General features: G+C 39.8%; 2 protein-coding genes across 3 annotated transcripts; both read right to left on the reverse strand.

Moving 5' to 3' along the window:
* Nucleotides 1–4,422: 4,422 nt before the first annotated feature.
* rad54b (RAD54 homolog B) lies at nt 4,423–20,534 on the reverse strand. Of its 2 annotated transcripts, none has more exons than XM_055048181.1 (16): nt 20,447–20,534; nt 19,717–19,864; nt 19,448–19,628; nt 13,160–13,390; nt 12,269–12,568; nt 11,063–11,225; nt 10,164–10,389; nt 9,434–9,520; nt 9,054–9,174; nt 8,820–8,959; nt 8,250–8,540; nt 8,014–8,177; nt 6,994–7,255; nt 5,984–6,050; nt 5,692–5,889; nt 4,423–4,887 (listed from the first exon to the last, which is right to left on the reverse strand). In XM_055048181.1, the coding sequence occupies exons 2-16, from the start codon at nt 19,861–19,863 to the stop codon at nt 4,658–4,660; spliced, it is 2,808 nt and encodes a 935-aa protein (XP_054904156.1). In that variant the 5' UTR covers nt 19,864; nt 20,447–20,534; the 3' UTR covers nt 4,423–4,657. The 2 variants fall into 2 exon arrangements, with proteins under 2 accessions (XP_054904156.1, XP_054904155.1); XM_055048180.1 differs by having other exon boundaries at nt 13,160–13,393.
* Nucleotides 13,589–17,076, reverse strand: LOC129371552 (fibrinogen silencer-binding protein). The gene is made up of 2 exons (XM_055048182.1): nt 16,368–17,076; nt 13,589–15,719 (listed from the first exon to the last, which is right to left on the reverse strand). The coding sequence occupies exons 1-2, from the start codon at nt 16,772–16,774 to the stop codon at nt 15,164–15,166; spliced, it is 963 nt and encodes a 320-aa protein (XP_054904157.1). The 5' UTR covers nt 16,775–17,076; the 3' UTR covers nt 13,589–15,163.
* Nucleotides 20,535–20,589: the final 55 nt, after the last annotated feature.

Here is a 20,589-nt window from a genome sequence, read left to right on the forward strand (position 1 = left end):
TCACTCACATCTACTGGCTGTCGCATAATTATGACAATAAGTTGCGTTAGAATGAACCAGTCAGTGTTTAGTGAAGGATGCAAACATCAGCTCATAAACATGTGAGCCTCATTTTCAAAAACGCACGAGAAAAGCAGCAGCAATCTGTTGAAGAAGAGGGTTGTTACAAAAATTGTGGGATTATTCTTTTTTTTTTTTCACTGTTGTTTTTCTGAGACTTATGGACGGGGATGCGGCCTCATCTGTGTGACCTGCTGCTGTGTATTACAGCTCTGATCTGATCTGCCTGACAGACGACCAGACTACATTAAAATCCCCGTTAAGTGCTGGAGGGGAGCCAGGGTCGGTGGGAGGGATGCTCAGGCCAGCTGCAGGCAGCAGGGGGATGTTGATGGACGCGTGCTGAGAGAGAGAGTTGACCTCTTTCTTTCTACTCTTTCAGAAACGCACGAGGCCGCAGTCAGCCTGGTCCTCACGCCTCTCTCAACTTTATGCATTTGAATAGATGTAAATCACATGTATAAAAAACACACCAAAGCTTTGTTTTAAAGTGTTAAAGTTTGCTGATTTAGTCAAATTTAAGACTGCACAAATAATACACAAAGCAAAAAATAAAAAAAGTTGTGTATCTCTGTGAAATAGTTTGCCAGAGCATATTAAGTAATAAAACAGTTTGAAAGGAAATTAAATGATTGAAAGCTACACAGTGACATGAAGACTTGAAATGTCATAATGGTGATTTTCTCTTGTTTGGACTTAATTGTTGATCCTGTGCTTTCGGTTAATTTTTGCGACTCTAAAGCTGCAAAGAGAGGAGATTAATTATTTGTAAAAAACATGTAAGGGTGAGTCTGAGTAAACTTCAGTTTGTACCTTTTTGATCTATACAGTTATGAACATTTCTATTTGACTTTGTTTTGCAGTTATTTTGTGTGTTTTACATAGAATTTAAAAAAAAGTTTGTCTTTTTAACTGGGACGTAATTTTCTTCATCCACACTTAAAGGTGAATTTAAATGAAATGTGACCTTTCCTTCTGTCACAGGGGTGTTTTTCTCAGAACTGGTTAATTTATGATCAACCAATAGTCTGCCTGTTGCTGCCAAAGTTACAAACATCTGATTAGTTGCACTTCCTGATTAGTAAGGTCACGTTTTTGCCTCTGGTTTGACCCTAAAACACTATTTTTTTTTCTACTTCTTTTCAGATTTTTCTCTATTCAGGTGTAGACTGTGGTGTTTATTCATCCAAAACGTTTTATTTTAAGACAGTATGTTTTAATCCAGAGCTTTAGTACACAATGTGAATATGCTAGAAGCTGCAGTGTTTGTTTCGAGGTTTGTTTTTGTGTGATTTATGGCAATGTGTGATTAAATCAATTCTATGTGGTGTGGACTTTATCACCTTACACATCTCAATATTAAATATGGGCAGAATGAATAGTTGAGTGGATGGAGGAACAATTTATGGGATGGATAAAAGGAAAGAAGTCTGAAAACACAAATATCCTCCACCCACAATGTTTTTTGTCTAGGTTCATCCAAAAATGGGAAATAATGTAATCAAAGCCTATATTTTTTCCAAAATTAGCTGGAATACGTCCTTATTTTGCTGAAAATTGTCTTTTCAAATCAAACCTCTAATGCATGTTTATTATTTCTGTTCATTCACGTCACATTTCAGTAGCAGCACATCTTCATATTTTCTTCTTGTTTTGATCTTAAACAAGAAGAAACAGGATCTTCTAATTTAAGAACATTGAAGTTCAAAATGTCACTTCAGATTTTATTGCTTCTCTCTTCAAAGCTTTAAACTATCTAGGTTCAGATCAGCAGAGAAGAGCAAATAATTATTAAAGGGTGGGAGAAGGGTAATCAATATTTGGATTCCAATTTCAATCACAGAGGACAGTCTGCTTTTATTACCAGGGTGAAATATTAGATATTAATCCCAGTGGAGCAGGAAAAACTGCGTTCTTGCTCAACAATCAACAAATTATTCCCCATCAGCTGCAGCGCGTCTCATTTAAAAGCCACCAAACCTGGAGTTTACATTCATGCTGCCTGTTCCTAGATTAATAATGAATACCAAGTACGACGGTGGTGTCCAAATATTTTTTTCTAATGATCAAAGCAAAAACAATTTTTTCTTATTTTTACCAGCAAAGAGAAAACAAACTGAATGTACAACAGTTTAATGAAATAAACAAAGCAGTCAGATTTCTAGATTTAAAACAACAACGGATCTGTCACGATAAATATGCGCCGGACGATAAATTGTCCCAGTAATTACTGTGATAAACGATGATATTGTTCCTTTGGGACCATTTTTATATTGACAATGGAATTATGGCACAAATCAAAAGACCTTTTATAGACCAATAAACTCTAATTTTCTCAAAAGAATGCCTAGCGCAATTATTTAAACATCCAAAATAAAACACAACAACCAAAGATAACATGTAAAATAAACAAATATTAAGGATGGAAACTATTGAGCCAACTTTAATTTATTATGCGATTACTTGTTTAGTTGCAGGTTTGCCAGATTAAATATAAGAAAAAACAGCAAACCATATCCTAAATTTTGTTTTTGTCTTTTTATCAACAAGAGCAGGACATGGCTCGCTCGCTTTATTTTGAGATGTTAAAAGATGGGGCCAAGTCTGCATTTTAGTAAAACCGGTAATTAATCCAAATAAATTTTAAGTAAAAACCTGGATGAACACTTTATTACATTTTCCTTTGTAGAATTTTAATTGCATCTCTTTAGAATAATCTGGCATCAGTGAAAATTTCACCCCTCGTCACAGATCACACATGGAGTGAACTCTGTCTCCATCAGCAGCTGTGAGCCTCTCCACACATCCAGACGTTCATTCGTTCACTCCATGCTGCCGCTCTCTGATCTGTCGAGCTGCAGTCTGGATTACGGGGGGGGGTTGGCAGCACAACAACGCGGGGCTTTGTACAGATCCATGCACCCAGCAGAATATGACCTCTGTGCCCGTCAGAGACGCAGATGCAGATCAATATCCTGCTTCAGCGAGGGACGATCATCTATTGGGCACGTGTCCGATAACAATGCCAACAAAAAGCGGGCGTCCTCCGGCAGCAAGCGGCGTCCTGCTCTAGTAAAGCCCAGCAAGGCCAGCAGCTTGGAGGAAGTTGCTTGGCAATGGTTGCTAGACCACCAAACATTTCTGTCTCTAGATGTGTTGATCTGAAAACCTTGAATCTAATCAATAAGAAACTTTTGTTCAGATCTACATGGAAACTTGGAGGAAAACCTAAATCGTTTTGAGATTTCATGCGGCGGCAGAACGTTTACATTTCTGACCACTTTCCAGACGAGACGTTGTAGATTTAAACCTCATTCGTTTGAGCACCGCAGGTGAACTGGCACAGCTGAAATATAATATAATCCATCCAAACGACTTTAATGATGAGCTGAAACCACAAAGGCCTGAAACGCTACAACTAATTGTGAATGCAGAGTCTACACTTTAAAGACATCTTTTTAACTTTAAAAATAAAATATAAAACTGTTTTTTTAAACATGATCATAATGTGCATTGGTAATACTTTTTGATTAGTTAACATGTCATTTTCTCTTGACTTATTACCCAAAATGAAATAAAATAAATAAGTTATTTTTTATTTTCATCAGAATTCCACAAAATATCATGACAAAACTTTAAGTCCACTCCTAGAGTAGGCTAGTCAGACTTATTGCATCTAATTGGTGAATCTCTGGTAATAATCATCAAGACGTTGCTAGCTCTTTACTGCTTTTGCACAGGAAACAATAAAATGTAGTCATGAGTAACGTTTAAGTCATAGAGGAAATTTCTTGTCAGGTTTGTGCAAAGAAGCAGAAAAAACCTCAACAAATCCCTGACAGGTCACACATAGTGTCATATCCATAAAGGAAAAGTGTAACATCCCAGAGACCCGTTTATTATAAAACCTGTTGCCTAACTAAACACACACAGAGTCGGTCGTCATTTTATTGTCCCGCAGATAGTTCAATTTGATATACCCCAATATACATACGCATCTCCAGGGTGCGTGCATCCGTACACACTGACACACTGCGTGCTGTAACTCCCACGCAGCAGCTTTGTGTTGAAGGGCATGAACAGAGCAGTGTTATCCAAAATAACAGACTGAACAGAATGCATGATGGCACACATTTAAAGCACAGCAGATTCACTGCATGCTAATGTGGGTGATCATTGCATAACGAGGAGAAAAACAATTCAAGTGGAGTTCACTGCCCTGAGTTTCCAAATGACACACTTCAGAAATATAAACCAGCTCGCTATACCACCTGCAGATATTGTAAACCATAAACCTTAGCAGAGAAGCTGTAAATATTCCTCTAGATGGAGAGAAGGAAATGTCGCTTGCATCTTATCTTAAGATGCGATATAAACCTGGCCTTGCATACAAACCGTGCTGCAGACACACCCTTTTATTAGGTGTTTCTGCAGCTAATAAAGAAATAAATCTTCTCTCATGAACTATTTTTATGGAACTTCATTTATTTTATAAAATATTACAGTCAGTTAAGGTCATTTAAGACACAGTAGAAGTCTAAAAACTCTGCTGGAAGCTGTAATACAGATACAGTGTGTGTGTGTGTGTGTGTACAGGTCACTGTTCGCTGGGTGTGTGGGAGATGGTGGTCTGGAAGGCGAAGGTGATGTGGCTTCGTGCGTGATCGAGGTAAGGGTCTGAGAAGGTGTGTGTGTCACCGGAGAAGTGTCTCCACTGCATGAGCTCCGACATGCTGAGATGCTTCTGTGCCGCCCCCCTGCGGTCGCCCTGACGACCGAGCTGGCACGGCCTGTCAGAAACAAGCTCCACCTCCTCCACCCCCATGTCTGAGGAAGGAGAGATAAGTGAGGGAACGCGTTGAGAAAGATGTATTCGTGCAGCTGGAAGGATTCCACATTTTGTTACAATCACAAAGTTAAAGGGGTTTCGTTTGGATTCTTTGGTATAAACCAGTACAATGTTGTAAAAGATGGAGAGTCAAAACAGAGAGATAAAGATCTTAAAAGTGTGGCATGCGTTTCAGTCCAAGTCTAACCTTTGACTGGGTCACGCTGACGTTTGAATATGCTGTGCTCTAAACCAGGGACTCCTGCAAACCTGCAGTCAATGCTATGGAATATTTAAAGAAACATAAATATTAGGATGTTTTTTTCCTAACTTTCAGTCACTATTCAATAATTCTTACTCTGCCTCACATGTTCTGACGTTAGTTGGAGATGAGCAGAGCGGCTGGACAGTTCTTTTGTCCGTTTTCTTGTCAGAAACTTGTCTGTTTTCCATTCGCTATGCTAGCTTTAGGAGCAAAGCAACTTGAATTTGACTGGCAGCCATTTAGAAAGATGAGCACGACCTATAACCTCTCAATAAATTATTTTAACTTCTCTTTAATGACAATGATTAGAAAACAGATTAGATTTGGTGATTTAATTATGTAAAAAAAATAACTAAATAAAAACGTCTGAAATTCAACTTTTTTTCTCATCTTCCCTGAAGCTTCATGAGCTACTTTCCATCAAATCTGAATGAAATACTTGGAATTTCACAGCTGTAACATTAAAAGTTTAAAGAGGTATGAATATTTTTGTCCAGGACTGTAACTGCCGTCATGAATGGTTTTAAGTTGGGCGTACCGTTGACCGAGCCGTCCATGCTGCAGCTGCAGCTCAGCAGGTCATGGGTCAAACACGGCGTGTCCGTCAGGCTGAAAAGATCTCGCAGCTCGCTGGTGGAGAAGCTTGTGTGTTCTGCTGCTTTCCCCAGGTCAACCACAGTCCCCGACAGCCCCTGTTTGGACACCTGTCTCTGAAATATACGCTCCTCAATAGTGCCTGGGAGGGAATAAGACAGACTTGAGTGTGAAACTTCATATCAGTGAAGGTTTATCAAATATTCTGCCTGATTAGAAGCATCTTTTTTCCTTGCCTGCAGTGAGGAGACGATAAATGTGCACTGTCTTTTTCTGTCCATCTCTCCATACCCGAGCCATGGCCTACAGAGAAAGATTAGAGGATACAACTGAGAGCAGAGCGCCACCTGGTGGATATAAATATGCTTCACTGTGAATTATCGGTTGAGATCATCTCTTTGTTATTAAGAAATCCTGAAACTAAGATCACAAAACCACACAGACTAACAAGTGATTCGCTAATCAGACACTTATGCGTAAATGAGAACTTAAATTAAACTTTACCTGTGCTCTGACTGCGACGGTATTAAAAGCAAAGTGTATTTAAATAACCATCAATTAATTTAGTCATCAATTAATTGAAAAAGGCATTGGCTGAATGAACAACATACTCAGAGCAGTAATTAAGTCAAAAATGTACAATGAACATTTGCAGTTAAAATAAAAAAAAAAAACTTGTTTGGAAATATTTTCGACCCAAAACTCCTCAAGTGGCAGTTTTAGCTTCACCTGGTCCAAATTCTGTAAAAATAATTCATTAAGCACCTTTTCTGTTCAATTCTTAATCGATTTATCTAGAAAATAATCAACCCCTACACTGTGTTGATAAGTCAAGCAGGAAGAGCAGAGCTTTTCACCTGTTCAGGTGTTTTTTTTTCACCGCAGATGCAACATTTGCTACTAAACATAAATAATTCACTAAAGGAATGCTTTAATGTTGCATATGAGGCAATAAATTGTTTATTTTCTGATTTAAATAATAAAACAGGCAGAATATATCAATTATTCATCTGATTAATTGATTAGTTGTCAGAATAATTGGTAGATTAATCAATAGCTAAAGTAATTGTCATTTGCCCTCTTCTTATGTAAGGTGAGAGAATCTTGCTGTTTTTACAAACTGTCAACTTTCAGAAATACTTTAATAAAACAAGCAAAATCCTTTATTATTATAAAACTGGATACAAGACACTAAAATCAGAGTTAAACTGTTGGATTGTTTTGCACATCTGTGACTGAATCTCACCTGAATGTCATTGGCAGGGTTCCAGTCGATGTCGTACAGCACCAGGTGCGACGCTCCAATCAGATTCAGCCCCACGCCGCCTGCTTTGGAGCTCAGCAGAAACAGGAAGCTCTGAGAATAGGGGCTGTTGAAGGCGTCGACCAGCCGCTGCCGCTGGCTCGTGGGCGTCTGACCATCGAGCCGGCAGAACGTGAAGCCGGATCGAACACACAGGTCCTGAAGCAAGTCCAACGTCTGAGTGTAGTTTGACACCAGGACCACCCTGCAGGAACAAGCTGCGATCGTAAACAGTGCAGATGTTTCAGGTAACAGATAAACTACGGCTGGGTGACATAATGTAAAAATAAAATGGGATTTTTTTCTCTTTTTCTCATACCAGATCCGATTGTAACCGATTCAATTTTTCTTACTTCTTTTTCTTGTGGATTTGTTTCAACCATTCCTTCTGTACTGTTGCACAACAGAGTATTAGGGCCAGGTTGTATTATTATTATCAGAAAAAGATGAAATTTTAACAGAACATGTTGAAATTATATTAAAATAATGTGTTTTTAATGAGAAAAGTGCTTCAGTTATTTGCATCAGTTCATGATCATGCATTAAAACTAACATTTCCTCATCTGTTCAACTTATGCAAAAGCAAAACTGCTCAACAGTTCTCATTTTAATTTTTGGTGTGGTGAAATTTCTACTTCAATCTCATAACATTATAACAAAATTCTGGTCATTTTATTACGTTTTTTTCTTATATTAGTTTGACTCTATTTGTTGTACGGCTTTATTCTTGTAATACTATGACCCGACACCCATAATTTATAAAAACAAAACTTGATTTTAATTCAAAGAAAAAAAATAAAAAGAAGCTGTAAAAAAAAAAAAACACTTGTCAAACAAGTTGGCAGCCTTGGGCACGTTGACATCTCTGAAACTTATGAGGTGCAAATAACAACGCATTTTCCAAACTTTGATTAATCGCTAAAATAAATGTATTGCCCAGCCATAAAATAAACCTGCACACACCGGTCTGAAGGGCTGAGCTGTCTGATGGCACTCAGCAGGTCGGACAGAACTAAAAGTTTCCCGGAGTCAGCAGTGTCGAATCCTGCTGAGCAATAGGATTCTGGGAAAAGATCTGCAAGTCCCTCGTACAAAGAGCTCTCCACAGATCCGCGCTCTGTTCTCTCCTGCAAAACAGCAACACTATTCAGCCAAATTTTCTGACACGAAACACACAGAGCTGAGAGTTAAAATGTAACCTTGACGGTGTTGTGGAGCAAGCCAGGATGGTTGCAGAGCTTCTTCACTGCAGTGATGCAGGCCAGGTGGGCGCTGCCTTGTGTGAAGCCCTGCAGGCAGTCTCTGAAGACGCGGTGGCAGAGCAGGTGCTTGTACAGCTTCTGCTGCAGCGGCGACGGCATGCAGAACAAGGTCCAGTCCAGACGAGGCGGCAAGTAGCGGTTGATGATCTCCTGCGTCCGCCGCAGGATGAACATCCCGGTGAGACGAGAGAGTTCAGCAGCGCGCTCTTCCCCCAAAACTTTCTCGTCCTACAGAGGCAGACAGAAAACGCAACTTAAAGATTTTAAAGATTTCAGAAACCTGCAGACCTGATTGATTCAACGCCACATTCATCCTCTACATACAAAGCTCACATTTTGGAGCAACTTACTTTTATAAATTCAGATATTGGTCATTTAAATGATGGGATAAAGACTAAAGCCTGGAAACACAGAATTTTTTTTGCCCTTTTTCCATCCTTTGCAGACTGCGTAGGAACTGTGCAGTAAGAAATAGTGGTAAAAGTCAGAAAGGACTTTCTGCATTACCTCAGAGCAGGACGGCTGTCTGGAGTGTAGAATTGGTTCTTCATAAACTTTTCTATAAGCAGTGATCGAACCAAGAATTCCTGGGTTCACAAAGTCTATGATGGCATAAAACTCCTGCAGGTCATTTTGGACCGGGGTCCCTTAAATATGACAAAAGAATATCATTCAGATCACAAACCCAGAAGTTTGTCTCTTCGGAAAGTCTTTATTAAGACGACTCAAGCCGGTGTGCACCTGTGAGTATGACTCTGCGGTGACAGCTGAGGCTGCTGAGGGCGGAGGACGTTTTGATGCTGCTGTTCTTCAGTCTGTGACCCTCATCGCAAATTATGAGACCAAACTCCACTTTCCGGATCTGAAAAACATAAAAGGTGAACCACAGACAGCTGTCAGTATACAAGAAAGTACGCAAATTAAATTAGAAAAACATGATTTGATCGTTCTTGTGATTAAAAGGCACCAGAAAGGTGACAATTAAAGAAAACCATTCCAACTTATTTCAGAGAGTTGCATTTCTTGTTTATTACACAACAGAACCAACAAATTTGCTAAGGTTAAATAAAGTTATATAAGATGCATGTTTAGCAGTGTGACAGGACATGAATGTGCTGTACCTGCTCCAGGCACCGCAGCAGCATCTCATAGCTGATCACCAGGACGCTGTGGAGAGGGGAGGATAAAAACTCCTCTATCCTGTGGTCCTGAACAGAAAACATCACCATGAAATGTTAGTGGTTTAGTCCATGAAACCCAGAACAAACAAACGATGATTATTGAGTAAATTCAATCAAATTCAACTGAATCTGCTCATCAATCCATTACCAAACTTGGCCTTTTTAAATCAAAGCTGTCATTCCAGCAGGATTTTACTATGTAAACATATGGTGACATTTCTGCTTTTATTTCATTTGTTCTGTGTTGCCTTTCTTGTATTCACTTGTTGCTTTTATGTTTTATGTCTTTTATGTTCCTTTTCATCTTGTAAAGCACTTTGGTTATCTAAACTGTGGTTGTGTAAAGTGCTTTGTAAATAAATGATTGATTTGTTGATTGATTGAAGCAGCAGTTTGGGGTTGAATAAAAGGCAGAATAAAATCAATTCCCTCCGTAATCCATTGTTACTGCCTTGAGAAACCTTTTCTATAAACAGTTGGATTTTTCTAGTAGAGCCAAGCAGTTTCTAAAACCATTTAAGACATTTATATGGCACCGTGTGCACTTCAATATAAGAGAGTGAGTTCACATGTATAGCATTATGTTCATATGAAAACTAATCGAAGCAAAGTGCTGTCACAGTCACTTTGCTGTCATGTTGTCTGAATTATGAAACTAAAGAAAATGCACCTGATCCACAGTGAAGACGCTGATCCGTTCCCGGCCGAGCCACTTGGTGAACTCTGCTCTCCAGTTTTGCACGAGGCTGCCAGGAGTGACCACAAGGATGCGCTTTGCGACTGGTTTCCCGCCGTAAGGTCCCTGCTTAAGCACCGTCCAGCAGAGCGCCACGCTCTGCAGAGTCTTCCCAAGCCCCATCTCGTCCGCCAGGATGGCGCCATGACGTCCTGCAGCTCTGAAGAACATGATCATGTAAAGGCTGACCTGTTTCCTTGAACAGGTCAGGACAGGTTAATGGGCTATACAAACTTGTCTGTTACACTTTTTTGTATTAAAAGATTTTAGTCCAGTCAGTTCTGTGTCTTTTGAGCTCCTTTCAGAACAAGCTGTTTTAGGGCATCTTGGGACTTTGAGTCCAAATAAGCTACTGCTGGCCACGCCCCCCCCAACTCAATGTTTACACGTTCACGTTAAAGTGGCTGCAAACAGATGCACAATTATAGATCTTTGAAAAGCATAAGTAGAGCCTGCTGCACAACCAACAAGGATTCAGCAGGTGTCTTTTGGATGGTAAGTCAACAACAAAACCCTTGACTTTTCCGGTAGCCATTGTACAGCAGTAGAACCAGCTGACTGTGCTGGAGCTCCTCTTGGGCTGCTAGGTAACAGCACAGTGACTTAGCAATCGGAAGGTTTTTGAAACGGCTCATTCCCCAGACACCAAAACACATAAACGTATTGCCAAAAAGCACCGGGGCGGGATTTTAAAAGTTTCCACTGCCACTAGAAGCCGTCAAAACCCAAAATGGAATTTTAAAAAATGTGCAAAATGTAAATTTTGTGCAGTAGGTCCCTTCTCCAGATTTCAGGAAGAGATTTTTTGGTAACATGAGGAACATTACTCCTACCTCATGCCCATAACACACTCGTAGAGGAAGAGCATGCCCTCCCTCTGGTGGGGTCGCAGGTGTGCAGTCAGGTGTGGGTCGACGACGACGTCGACCACAGGAAGGCCTGACTTGTTATGAAGCCACTGGTGGTTGGAAGAGGGGCGAGGCATCACTAAGGCACCTATGAAAACAGGTTTAAAATGAGAACCCCAAAGACTGAAGACCCCATCGTAATATTACATATATGTCTCACATTTCAGAAGTGCATGAAGAAAAATTTCAGTAAATAATTGTTCAGCATTGTGCATTTATATGAGAGGTTTGCTCTTTGGACCTCAAAAAATGGCAGGTATTAACAACTGTGGCTAAAAATGTAAGGTTTTAATGTTAAGGTTTTAAAGACAAATATAATAACAAATAGAAGTTTTACATTTTTTCCGGCAGTATTTTCATTGAACTTTCATAAAAAATTATACCTTAAGTACCAGTAATATGTTTTTAGATCTGCTTTACTTGTCATTAAACTGGAATCAATGTTCTTTTCTATCCATCTTATTTTATGTTTATCTTTATTTTAAATTCTAAAAATGAAAGTTTTCATTTTTTGTTCTTCAAAAAATGAAAAGAAATTTCCTACAGTAAATATTTCTCAAACAGTTTTTCAAAAAATAATTTGACGTTTGTGGCTCTAAAATAGTTTTATTTTACTGTTCTTGGAGCAAAATGGCTCTTTATGTTGTAAAGGTTACAGACCGCTGCTCTGCGCATAATTTCACATCAAATTAAAAATTTTCATAGCACTAGCATATTCACTTAGAAATGCTGATGGACCACATAAATGTGGAACTGCAAAAACAAAAAACAAAAAAAAAACAATGTTACACAAACAATGTAGAAATGACCGGATATTAATGATGCTAAATCTCATGCCAGACTATGCAGACACTTAGTCAGCACTGATGAATAATTGTTGCTGATGTAGCAGCAGATCAATTACCTGATTAACACAAGCTGTGGGTCAAGCATTAAGCATGTTAGCGGACTGTAAAGCTAAAAATGCAAACCCAGCATCAATGTTCTACACAAAAATGCTTTAAATTATAAACATACTTCCTATTTATGACAAGATATGGTGTCTCACAAAATTCCCTTATGGTCTGTGGACTAACAAAACCATCTTTACGTGGCATTATAAAAGTTAAATTGAAGATTTATCCTACATGCCTGGAGCTAGCGGGTCATGATGAGGTTTTCTGGTTTGCTCCACTTGTGGTTTATTTTGTGGATGTCCTGCTCTGCCCAACATTGTTGGGGGGCAGAAAGGTTTGGGGTTGAAGCTCCGAGGAGGAGGTGGAGCAGCCTTAGCGTGCAGTTCCTCTTGATCAGTTTGAACCTCCTGGAAACAACGACCTTTGGCAAAGTCCTCAGCAGAGACGATGCCCATCACCTCTATCTCCTTCCCTCCGATCATCAGCGTCTCTCCCTCAGACAGCGAGGCCAACTCTGACACCTTGTAGCCACTACCTGCGACACAAACATCCTGCGAAGGTCAAATAGTTTCCTGCAAAACTATGTGATCATGTTACAACACTGGACATCCTCTAATCACCTGCTGACGTAAGCAAGAAATCAAATAATCACTTGAAAAATTAAAAATGAGTGCAATAATGTATATTCTGATAATTAATATTTTTGAAGGGAGAGACTTCATAATCCATTTTATTCAATGAATAATCCATTTCATTCAATGAATAAAACATTTTATTCATTGATTTTAATGGCTTCTTATTGTTTTTGGGCTACATTTTGGATACTTAAAATCTCTCAACACTCCTAGTATGAAGTGTTGTGTACAACAATAAAGTTTATCTTCATTGAAAATATCTAACGCAATAAATAAGATTATTGCTTATTGCAATAATGCCTGGGACAATTTAACCTCCAACAATACGATTGCTACAGTTATGCATATGCATATTTTTACAAGGAGTCTTATTTCCTCCTGGTGTGAGGTAGTCTTCTGCTGTTGAAGTCAAATGAACCACAATATAAAATTACATCACTGACTTTAACTTGTGTTCTCTCCACAATACAATAAATGTTCTTAAGGCTCACCCTTTCCAATATCCTTCCCCTCCATGTCTTTGAGTACAACTGTTCGCCCTCTGGCAACCAGCACGGCGTCTCCCTCCCAGCGCTTGTGTTTCTTCTTGCTGGCTTTGCACCAAACCACACTGAAGTATCGGGCTCCATCGGGGCCTGCAGCTGCAGAGGCACGAGGTGAATCTGCGGGAGGCTGAGGGGTTTGAGGAGATGTGTGGGTCCACTGGGGGCCTCCATCTACTCCTGCTAGAGAAAGAAAAGCAAGAGGCTGAGAAATCCTTGAAGATGCAAACAAACAAGCCACCAATAGATGACGCTGTTGCATAAAGCCTTGACTTGGAGCACAACAATCCGTGCTTTCAGCAAAAGTTCATTATAAGTACGTTTTGGACGTTTTAGGAATAAAAATGTGTAGAAAGTATTAATAAAAGGAGATACCAGCAATTTAATCAATGCCCTTTAATAGAAACCAGTGAACATGAGGACAAACTGGTATACAAACATTACAGAACAACGAGCAATAAATTCACATTAAATAGGAACAAATATACATGTGTATACATATAAAAAAATTCCTCTTCTTCCTTCTTAAATAAGCGGGCCGTCAACCCAGCCAGAGATTCCCCGACTGTCACATATTTTTACCTCACATTACTTCTTCAGAACATGATAAGGCTTTTCAAAATGTTTCTTGTACCACAATTATGATTTAAAAACATTTTCAGACACGTAACTTTTATGGTGACCTAATTTTTTTCTGTCATTTTTAAGTCGATATATAAAACTGTCAAGTTTTCCAAGAAACTAAAAAATAATCGCCTTTAATGTTTATTACTTCTTAATACCTCAAAATGCCACAGAAACGGGGGGATTTTTTCCATTTCAGACTGACAAGATTTGTCCAAACTGTCCGACTACTTACACTTACATTGCAACAGCAATCCTAATAATCTTGGTTAATAAAGAATATTAACGCTATCCTGATAAACCCACAGCTACCATCCAGTTGCAGATGAAGAACTTGTTTTCCACTTCACACAATCACAGTGTCTTGTCACCACTTCTATGAACAATGAAGACAACGTTCAACACCGATCGGCATAAAAGGTAACCGACTGCAGCGCATCCCCTAAAAACAGGAGGATAACCACATGCAGCAGGTACGGATGAGGCACTATGTTTCCAAAAGTAATTCAGATTCTAAAAATGCCATCAAGCATGAATCGGTTCATCAGAAGCACTTGTGTCACATCCACTGTCTCTCTCACACACACACACACACACACACGCTCAAGAGTCTTGCAAAAATAGTCAGAACCGGGAAACTTTTTCATACATGGTGACGCTACATCCTCGAGCTTCAGTGTATTTTATTGTGATTTTAAGGGACAGATCAAAGTCTGCAGACTTTACAACTTAAACAGCCATTTTGGTGTCAGGACACCAAATAAAACTCGTTTGGAGTCATTTTGAACAGAAGACAACTTTTTAGACAAATATCTCCTTTAGGAGATTTCTTGTCATTTAATAGAACCAGGACATTGTTTACATTTTTAGGATTTAATAATAACATAAACATAAAATAGGATGGATTTTTTTCAAATCACACATTCTAAACCAATGTTTGCTGTTTGTTGCTTCACATCACTCTTTGTCTTTGTGAAGATTTAGTGCAAATATTGCAGGAAATCTTTGAAAAAAGGGTTAAAAACCTGCTTTTGATATAAAATTTGCATTTAAAAATATTAACTGTCTGGTTCTTTGTAATTTTTAGTCAAAGTTATTGTGGAAGAGCCACTTATGGCTCCAGAGCCAAGGTTACAGACTAACAAAAATTTAAAACTGAATAGACTTTTTTCATAAAGGGAAGTCATTATAAACAAACAGTTGTCATTTTTTGCACTACTTTTTATAACATAAAGTCATAATAAAATACACTGAAGTTTATGGAAGTGAGAAAAAGCTACAGGGATGTGAGCGTATTTGCGAACCAGAGTATGTGCAAGCTGCTTGTTGCTATAGAGGAATAGGCAGCCCGTGTCTCAGTCGGGCAGCTTTTAGTTTCTCTACTTTGATTTTGGCTCTTAGCAGCTCCTCCTCCAGCTCCTGCTTCCTCTTCAGACCCTCTCTCTTCTCCTCCAGGTACAGGGAAACCTTCCTGTGATTGGCCAACACCAGATCGTGCTCCTCCTTGGCAAGGTGCAGAGGACGAAACCTGTCCGCCTCGTGGCGAGGGTAGACGTCGTTTGGGTAGAATTCGTGGCTCAAAGGCAGCGGCGAGGCAGACAGGGCGATGTTAACCGAGGAAGAAGCGGGAGACAAGGACGCCTGGTAATTGTGGGTGCTGGCTAAGTCCTGCTCCCCGTCTGGCTCTTGAAATCCGTCCAGCACTGGAACGGCGTGCGAGGTGACGACGGGGAGGTCTGGCGGCGGTTTCACGTCCTCTTCGGGGTCCAGCTGGACCACCTCGTGGGCGATGCTTGATACAGGTGCTACATAATCCTGGAGTCCAGCCAGAGAGGAGCTGCTGCCAGGATGCTCAATGGGGGACGTGTGCTTGTTGTATATTAACCTGCAAACCAATTTTAAAAGATGGTTAAAAGACTGGTTGTCGTTCATATCAAATTCTGCTCAGAAGAATAATGATCTATTTGCATCTTTAATTGCTAAATGTTTATTGTTTTGTCTTTACCATTATATTACTTGAAAATCTGGGACAATTTATCATTTGGCATAATTATGCCAAATGATTATGGTTATCTTATTTTTATTGTGCTGCTAAAAATAAGAAGTAATTATGGAGTAATTAAACCTAACTATGATTATTTTTTTAGTCCTAATTACTCAGAATTACTCCATAGTCCTGAGTAATTTCTTGCATTGCTGCTTTTACTTTTACTGAAGTAAAAACATGTTGAAACAGTGCTAGGCTTACTTCAACACAATTTTTGGGTACTCTGCCCAGTTCTGCTCACAGGTGATGACGTTTATTTTAAATGGCTGAGCGTTTCTCCAAATTGTAAAGCTAAGAATGTTTCCCATGTCATATGAGACCAAATGACAATGTCTCACGTTTTCCTAACAAAACAGCTAACTGAGACAAAGATGGAACTAAAAAGCCAATAAGTTTTACTGTTTTAAAGTATTTTTAATGGGCGTGCCGTTGTGATGGATGGGAGGATGAAATGTTTGCAGGTCTCAGGTGGAAGTTGGACCGTACCTGCGGAGTGCCTGGTCCTTCTCGTGGACGGGCACGTGTTGGAACAAGTGAGGGATCATCTCCATAATCCTCCTGGTCGGCTCAGAGATGCTCCCTCGGTACTCGGGCTGGGCGTGTCTCCGCTGCATCACTTCCTGCTTGGCCGACTCCTTCAGCCTCTTGTAAAGGGTTCTGAGGCCCTGGGCAGTGCGGTGGGGTCTGTCCCCTCCCAGAGCGTTGTACTGCTCCGCCACCGTGTCCCAGCACTTGTTCTTGTCCACGATGACGGCGTGCTTGTTGGTGTGCTCCTCCAGGATGCGGATGTGAGGACGGACCAGCTTCAACAGGTCCAGCTTCTCGGAGAGGGTGAAGTTGGAAGAGCGCGCTTTACCCACCATGCTGGACATGAACACAGAGTTGGAGGCCATCTTATGGCATAGCAGACGGGGGCCTAAAACTGCTCCCAATCTCAGAGTTGTGGTTCCCCACTCTGCTTTTCCGTCCTCTCTCTTGGTCCCCGGTCACACACTGTTCCTAACACTCATTTATGCCTCATTTCCCTTCTCTTCTCCTCCAGATCAAGCCTTGTTAGGCTTTGACTAACAAGTGCATGGATTCACACTCTGGTCCTGGGTTCTCTCACGGCTACGTTGCACAATAAAAACTGGCTGTGCTGCACACAATAAGAATCAGGCTTAACTAGGCCAGCCTCGTTTAGGCCCCCGCCTACCAGCGGAAGGCTTTGGATGAATTCCTCTCAGCTTAGGCTGACGTAGTTAAGCCGCTTAAGCCCAGCCCGACCTACTTACAGCTCGGTCTGTGTAAACCCCAAACCAAGCGCAGCAGCAGCAGCACAGCCACGCTGTCTGGACTGCTTTAAATAAAAATGACAGCAGCTGCGGCTTTCCATAGAGACATGGGGGACGTGTTTTAAACGCAACATTAGAGGCTGCAGCGGGGTGAGGGCTCTGTTTTTCTACAGAGAAGGAAGATTTGGAGTAGCGCTGGCTTAACTACAGAAGCAGGGGGAGGGGAGAGGGCCGACTGCGCATGCTCCAACGAGCCGCGCTTCTGTTCCGCTCAAAGCAGCCTCACTCGAAAACACACCGAAAACCCACACCTGTTCCCCGCGCGGATCCCAGCGCGCGCGCTCGGAGCGCGTGCAGAGCGGGCGGAAGCGCGCGTGTTTTTTTACGAGCGGAGATGCTTGAACCTCGTCTGAATTCTCATCTGTCCAGCCACCCACCTATCCTGTCTTGTCCACGGTGAAAAGCATCTGTGTTGTGACTGCCGAGGGCAGAAACAAGCAAACAGGCAAAAAAAAAAAAAAAAAAAGGAGGTAGAGCTTTGCGCTGAAGTCGGTAGTGTATGTGCAAACAGAACGACAGAACCCAATAAAATAAAATAATCGCCAATGTTTTCATTTTTATTTAGGTATTTGCCAAAATCAAAAGTAATTTATGCAAATATACTTTTGGCAAAAAAAAAAAAAAAATCACTGAGAAAATTATTTTAGGAAATAGACCCACCAAAAAAATGTGTATTTGTGCACAAAAATATTTTCAGATAATTAATATTTTTTTATTCAATAATTTTTAAAAATGAAGGCACTCGGATCAAAGCTGAACAATCTGCTCTATCAGATCATCTCTGTCTGGATCCAAGATGTCAGTTAACTTTAATCTTAAAGGTTCAAAGGTCAGGTTTGTATAATAAACCATGCATTTCCACTGAATTCATCAACATTTATATTGTATAAATAGACTAATCTCTTCATCCAGTCATTTCTGAAATGATTGTATGTTGCTGCCAAAATGACACTGCAAGTTCTTTCATGAAATTCCAGCCTTGAATTATAATATGAATGTTAGTTTTTTATCAGTTGGTTGGATCAGAACCAACAGTCTCAAAAAGAGTTTAAAATTATTCATTTCAGAAACTGTGAAAATATCCAGGGATCACATTGGTCATGTCAAAGCAAAAGGTTTTTAAAAGTACTAAAACATAAATTTAATATGAATTCATGACATATTTTTGGATGGATTGATATGTCAGAAAATATGACAAATACGTATGCAGACTTTATAATCTGCCAGCTGGTATGAACAAAATCTATAGGACAGATTTGCACCAATATGGAATCAATAAGAGGTAATATTAGTGATAAAATGTCCAGACACAACACAGAGCATCGTAAGAGTGAACCTTCTACATCAGGGTTTATCATGTTGCCATTCTTCACTATGCAAAAGTGGGACCTCACTAAGGAGAGAAAAATTGTTTATATAAAGTTAAAAGGTAAAACACTTTCAAGCAGAAATGTAGACTGCCATCTAGGTTTGTTTTAAGGGATTATTTTCTAAAAGAACTGTCTTTTTCACCTGTTCCTGCCTAAATCTGTATTTGCTTGCTATGCTGTTCTGCTCTTTTAGTTATCCATTATCACCCCAGTTAAAAACCATAAAAGAGACTCTGCTGGTTTTCTATCTTACGCATTAATCACAGAGCTGCAATTTTAGCAGCTCTTCATACCCCAGCTCTTTCTAGTTACCTCCTCCTGCTGCTCCTGGGGATTCTGGGGAACCCCACAGGCTGGAAACCAGATAATCCACTGTTGCCTCATTGCCTCCACCTGGTGGGTCAAGTCTGAAACGCCACCCTAAATCCAGAGGGTGTCTACAAGATAGTTTACTGATTTGCTGCACTCTGTTGCAAATGTGTAGATTCTAAATGTCCAGACCTTTTTTTCTGTGCACATAGTGAAACATGTTGGTGATATGAGGGCAGCAACCAATTACTTAAAATGTTTAGATTTGTCTCCTGATGAAACCCTTAACAGCAAACATTTTAACTCGAAACTGATCAAAAACAATTGCAAATCTGTAACTTTTTACCTGTAAGTCTTATAAGTCTTTCTATTTCTAATCACTGGATTCAATTAAGCTTTCAAAGAGCATCTTCATTTAGCAGTGCTAATTCCCTGCAAATGTCATTTTAGGGCAATTTCCAAGCTTAATACGTTTCTGCTGTTTTCAACATACAAAAAAAAAAAATTTAAATGAAGAAAATAAACAAAACCAGATCAATAAGAGTTTCCTCACCAGAAAAATTTACGTCCTCTATACAGTCTTCATATTTTGCCTCGTCCTCATTTTCTTTACTCTCTGTTGCAGTGAGAACTCGGGCCAGCACCTTGGACAAACCTGAAGCAGTCTGGCCTGTTTGACCCTGACCACTGCAGGTTGATTTATTCAGAACCGCTGCTGAAAGACTTCTCTGGACCTGCAAGACATGAATTAGAGAGCAAAAATACACGACGGACCAATATTTGAAAATTTGCTCTCAGAACAAAATATTAGGACAAACTTACTTTATCCAGAGCATTTCCCAAGCCAAGTTTAGGGGCTAGAGGCTTTGATTCTTCTGCAGGATATGAAGCAAATGCTCCTGGTGGCACAAAGCGAGGTTTTTTCACAGCATTACCCAAAAGCTGACTGGGAGCTCCTGAACGTCGCATCCTTCAAGTGTAAACACAAAGTCTGTAATTGTCTTTAAATACAGGCAAATTTACGAAATTGTTACATGATCAAGTAGTTATCTAATCTTCTGTATTTGCTCTTGTTGTAAACTGAAATTAATTACAACTCAGTGTATTTTTCAAGTGGTTTGTTTTAATAATCATTTAATTTCTCCTATGAGAAATACCTTATGCTGAGTGTAAACAAAGCTGGAAGCCATTGTGTACCTTGGAAAGCTGTGACATTAATAACCTTATAGCTATCACCATTTTATCTAAACAATAGCGTTGTTAGTATTCAACTAATGCAGAACAGTCTGTTTATTTATACATTTCATTTTATTGTTTCAGCTAACAAGATGATGCCTTTCCCCATGATGTAACCGAGCTAATAGTGTTATATATATATGGTCTTAACAAATAACTGCCATTATTAACCCACCTATCAGCAAAAGCTAAAGGCTTAATCGGTGTGAGAGGTTAGTAAACTAGCCAAAAAGCTATAAAATAAGTTACTGAAAGGGTTAATGGAGTTTAAACTCGGACGTAGTATAATCTTAGTCGACGTCTTGTACATACATACCTTGATGAGATTAAAGTTATATCACCGCATATATAAACCAAAACTCAACCAACGACAAGTTACAACTCTGGACTCGTTTCTGTTGTTTCTCCCGCTGAACAGCGGAAAGAATCTGATTGGTTTAACGCTTCCGGAAGGCGTGG

Source organism: Poeciliopsis prolifica, unplaced genomic scaffold, assembly GCF_027474105.1.
Source record: "Poeciliopsis prolifica strain line A6 unplaced genomic scaffold, Auburn_PproV2 SCAFFOLD026, whole genome shotgun sequence".
Lineage (NCBI taxonomy): Eukaryota > Metazoa > Chordata > Actinopteri > Cyprinodontiformes > Poeciliidae > Poeciliopsis > Poeciliopsis prolifica.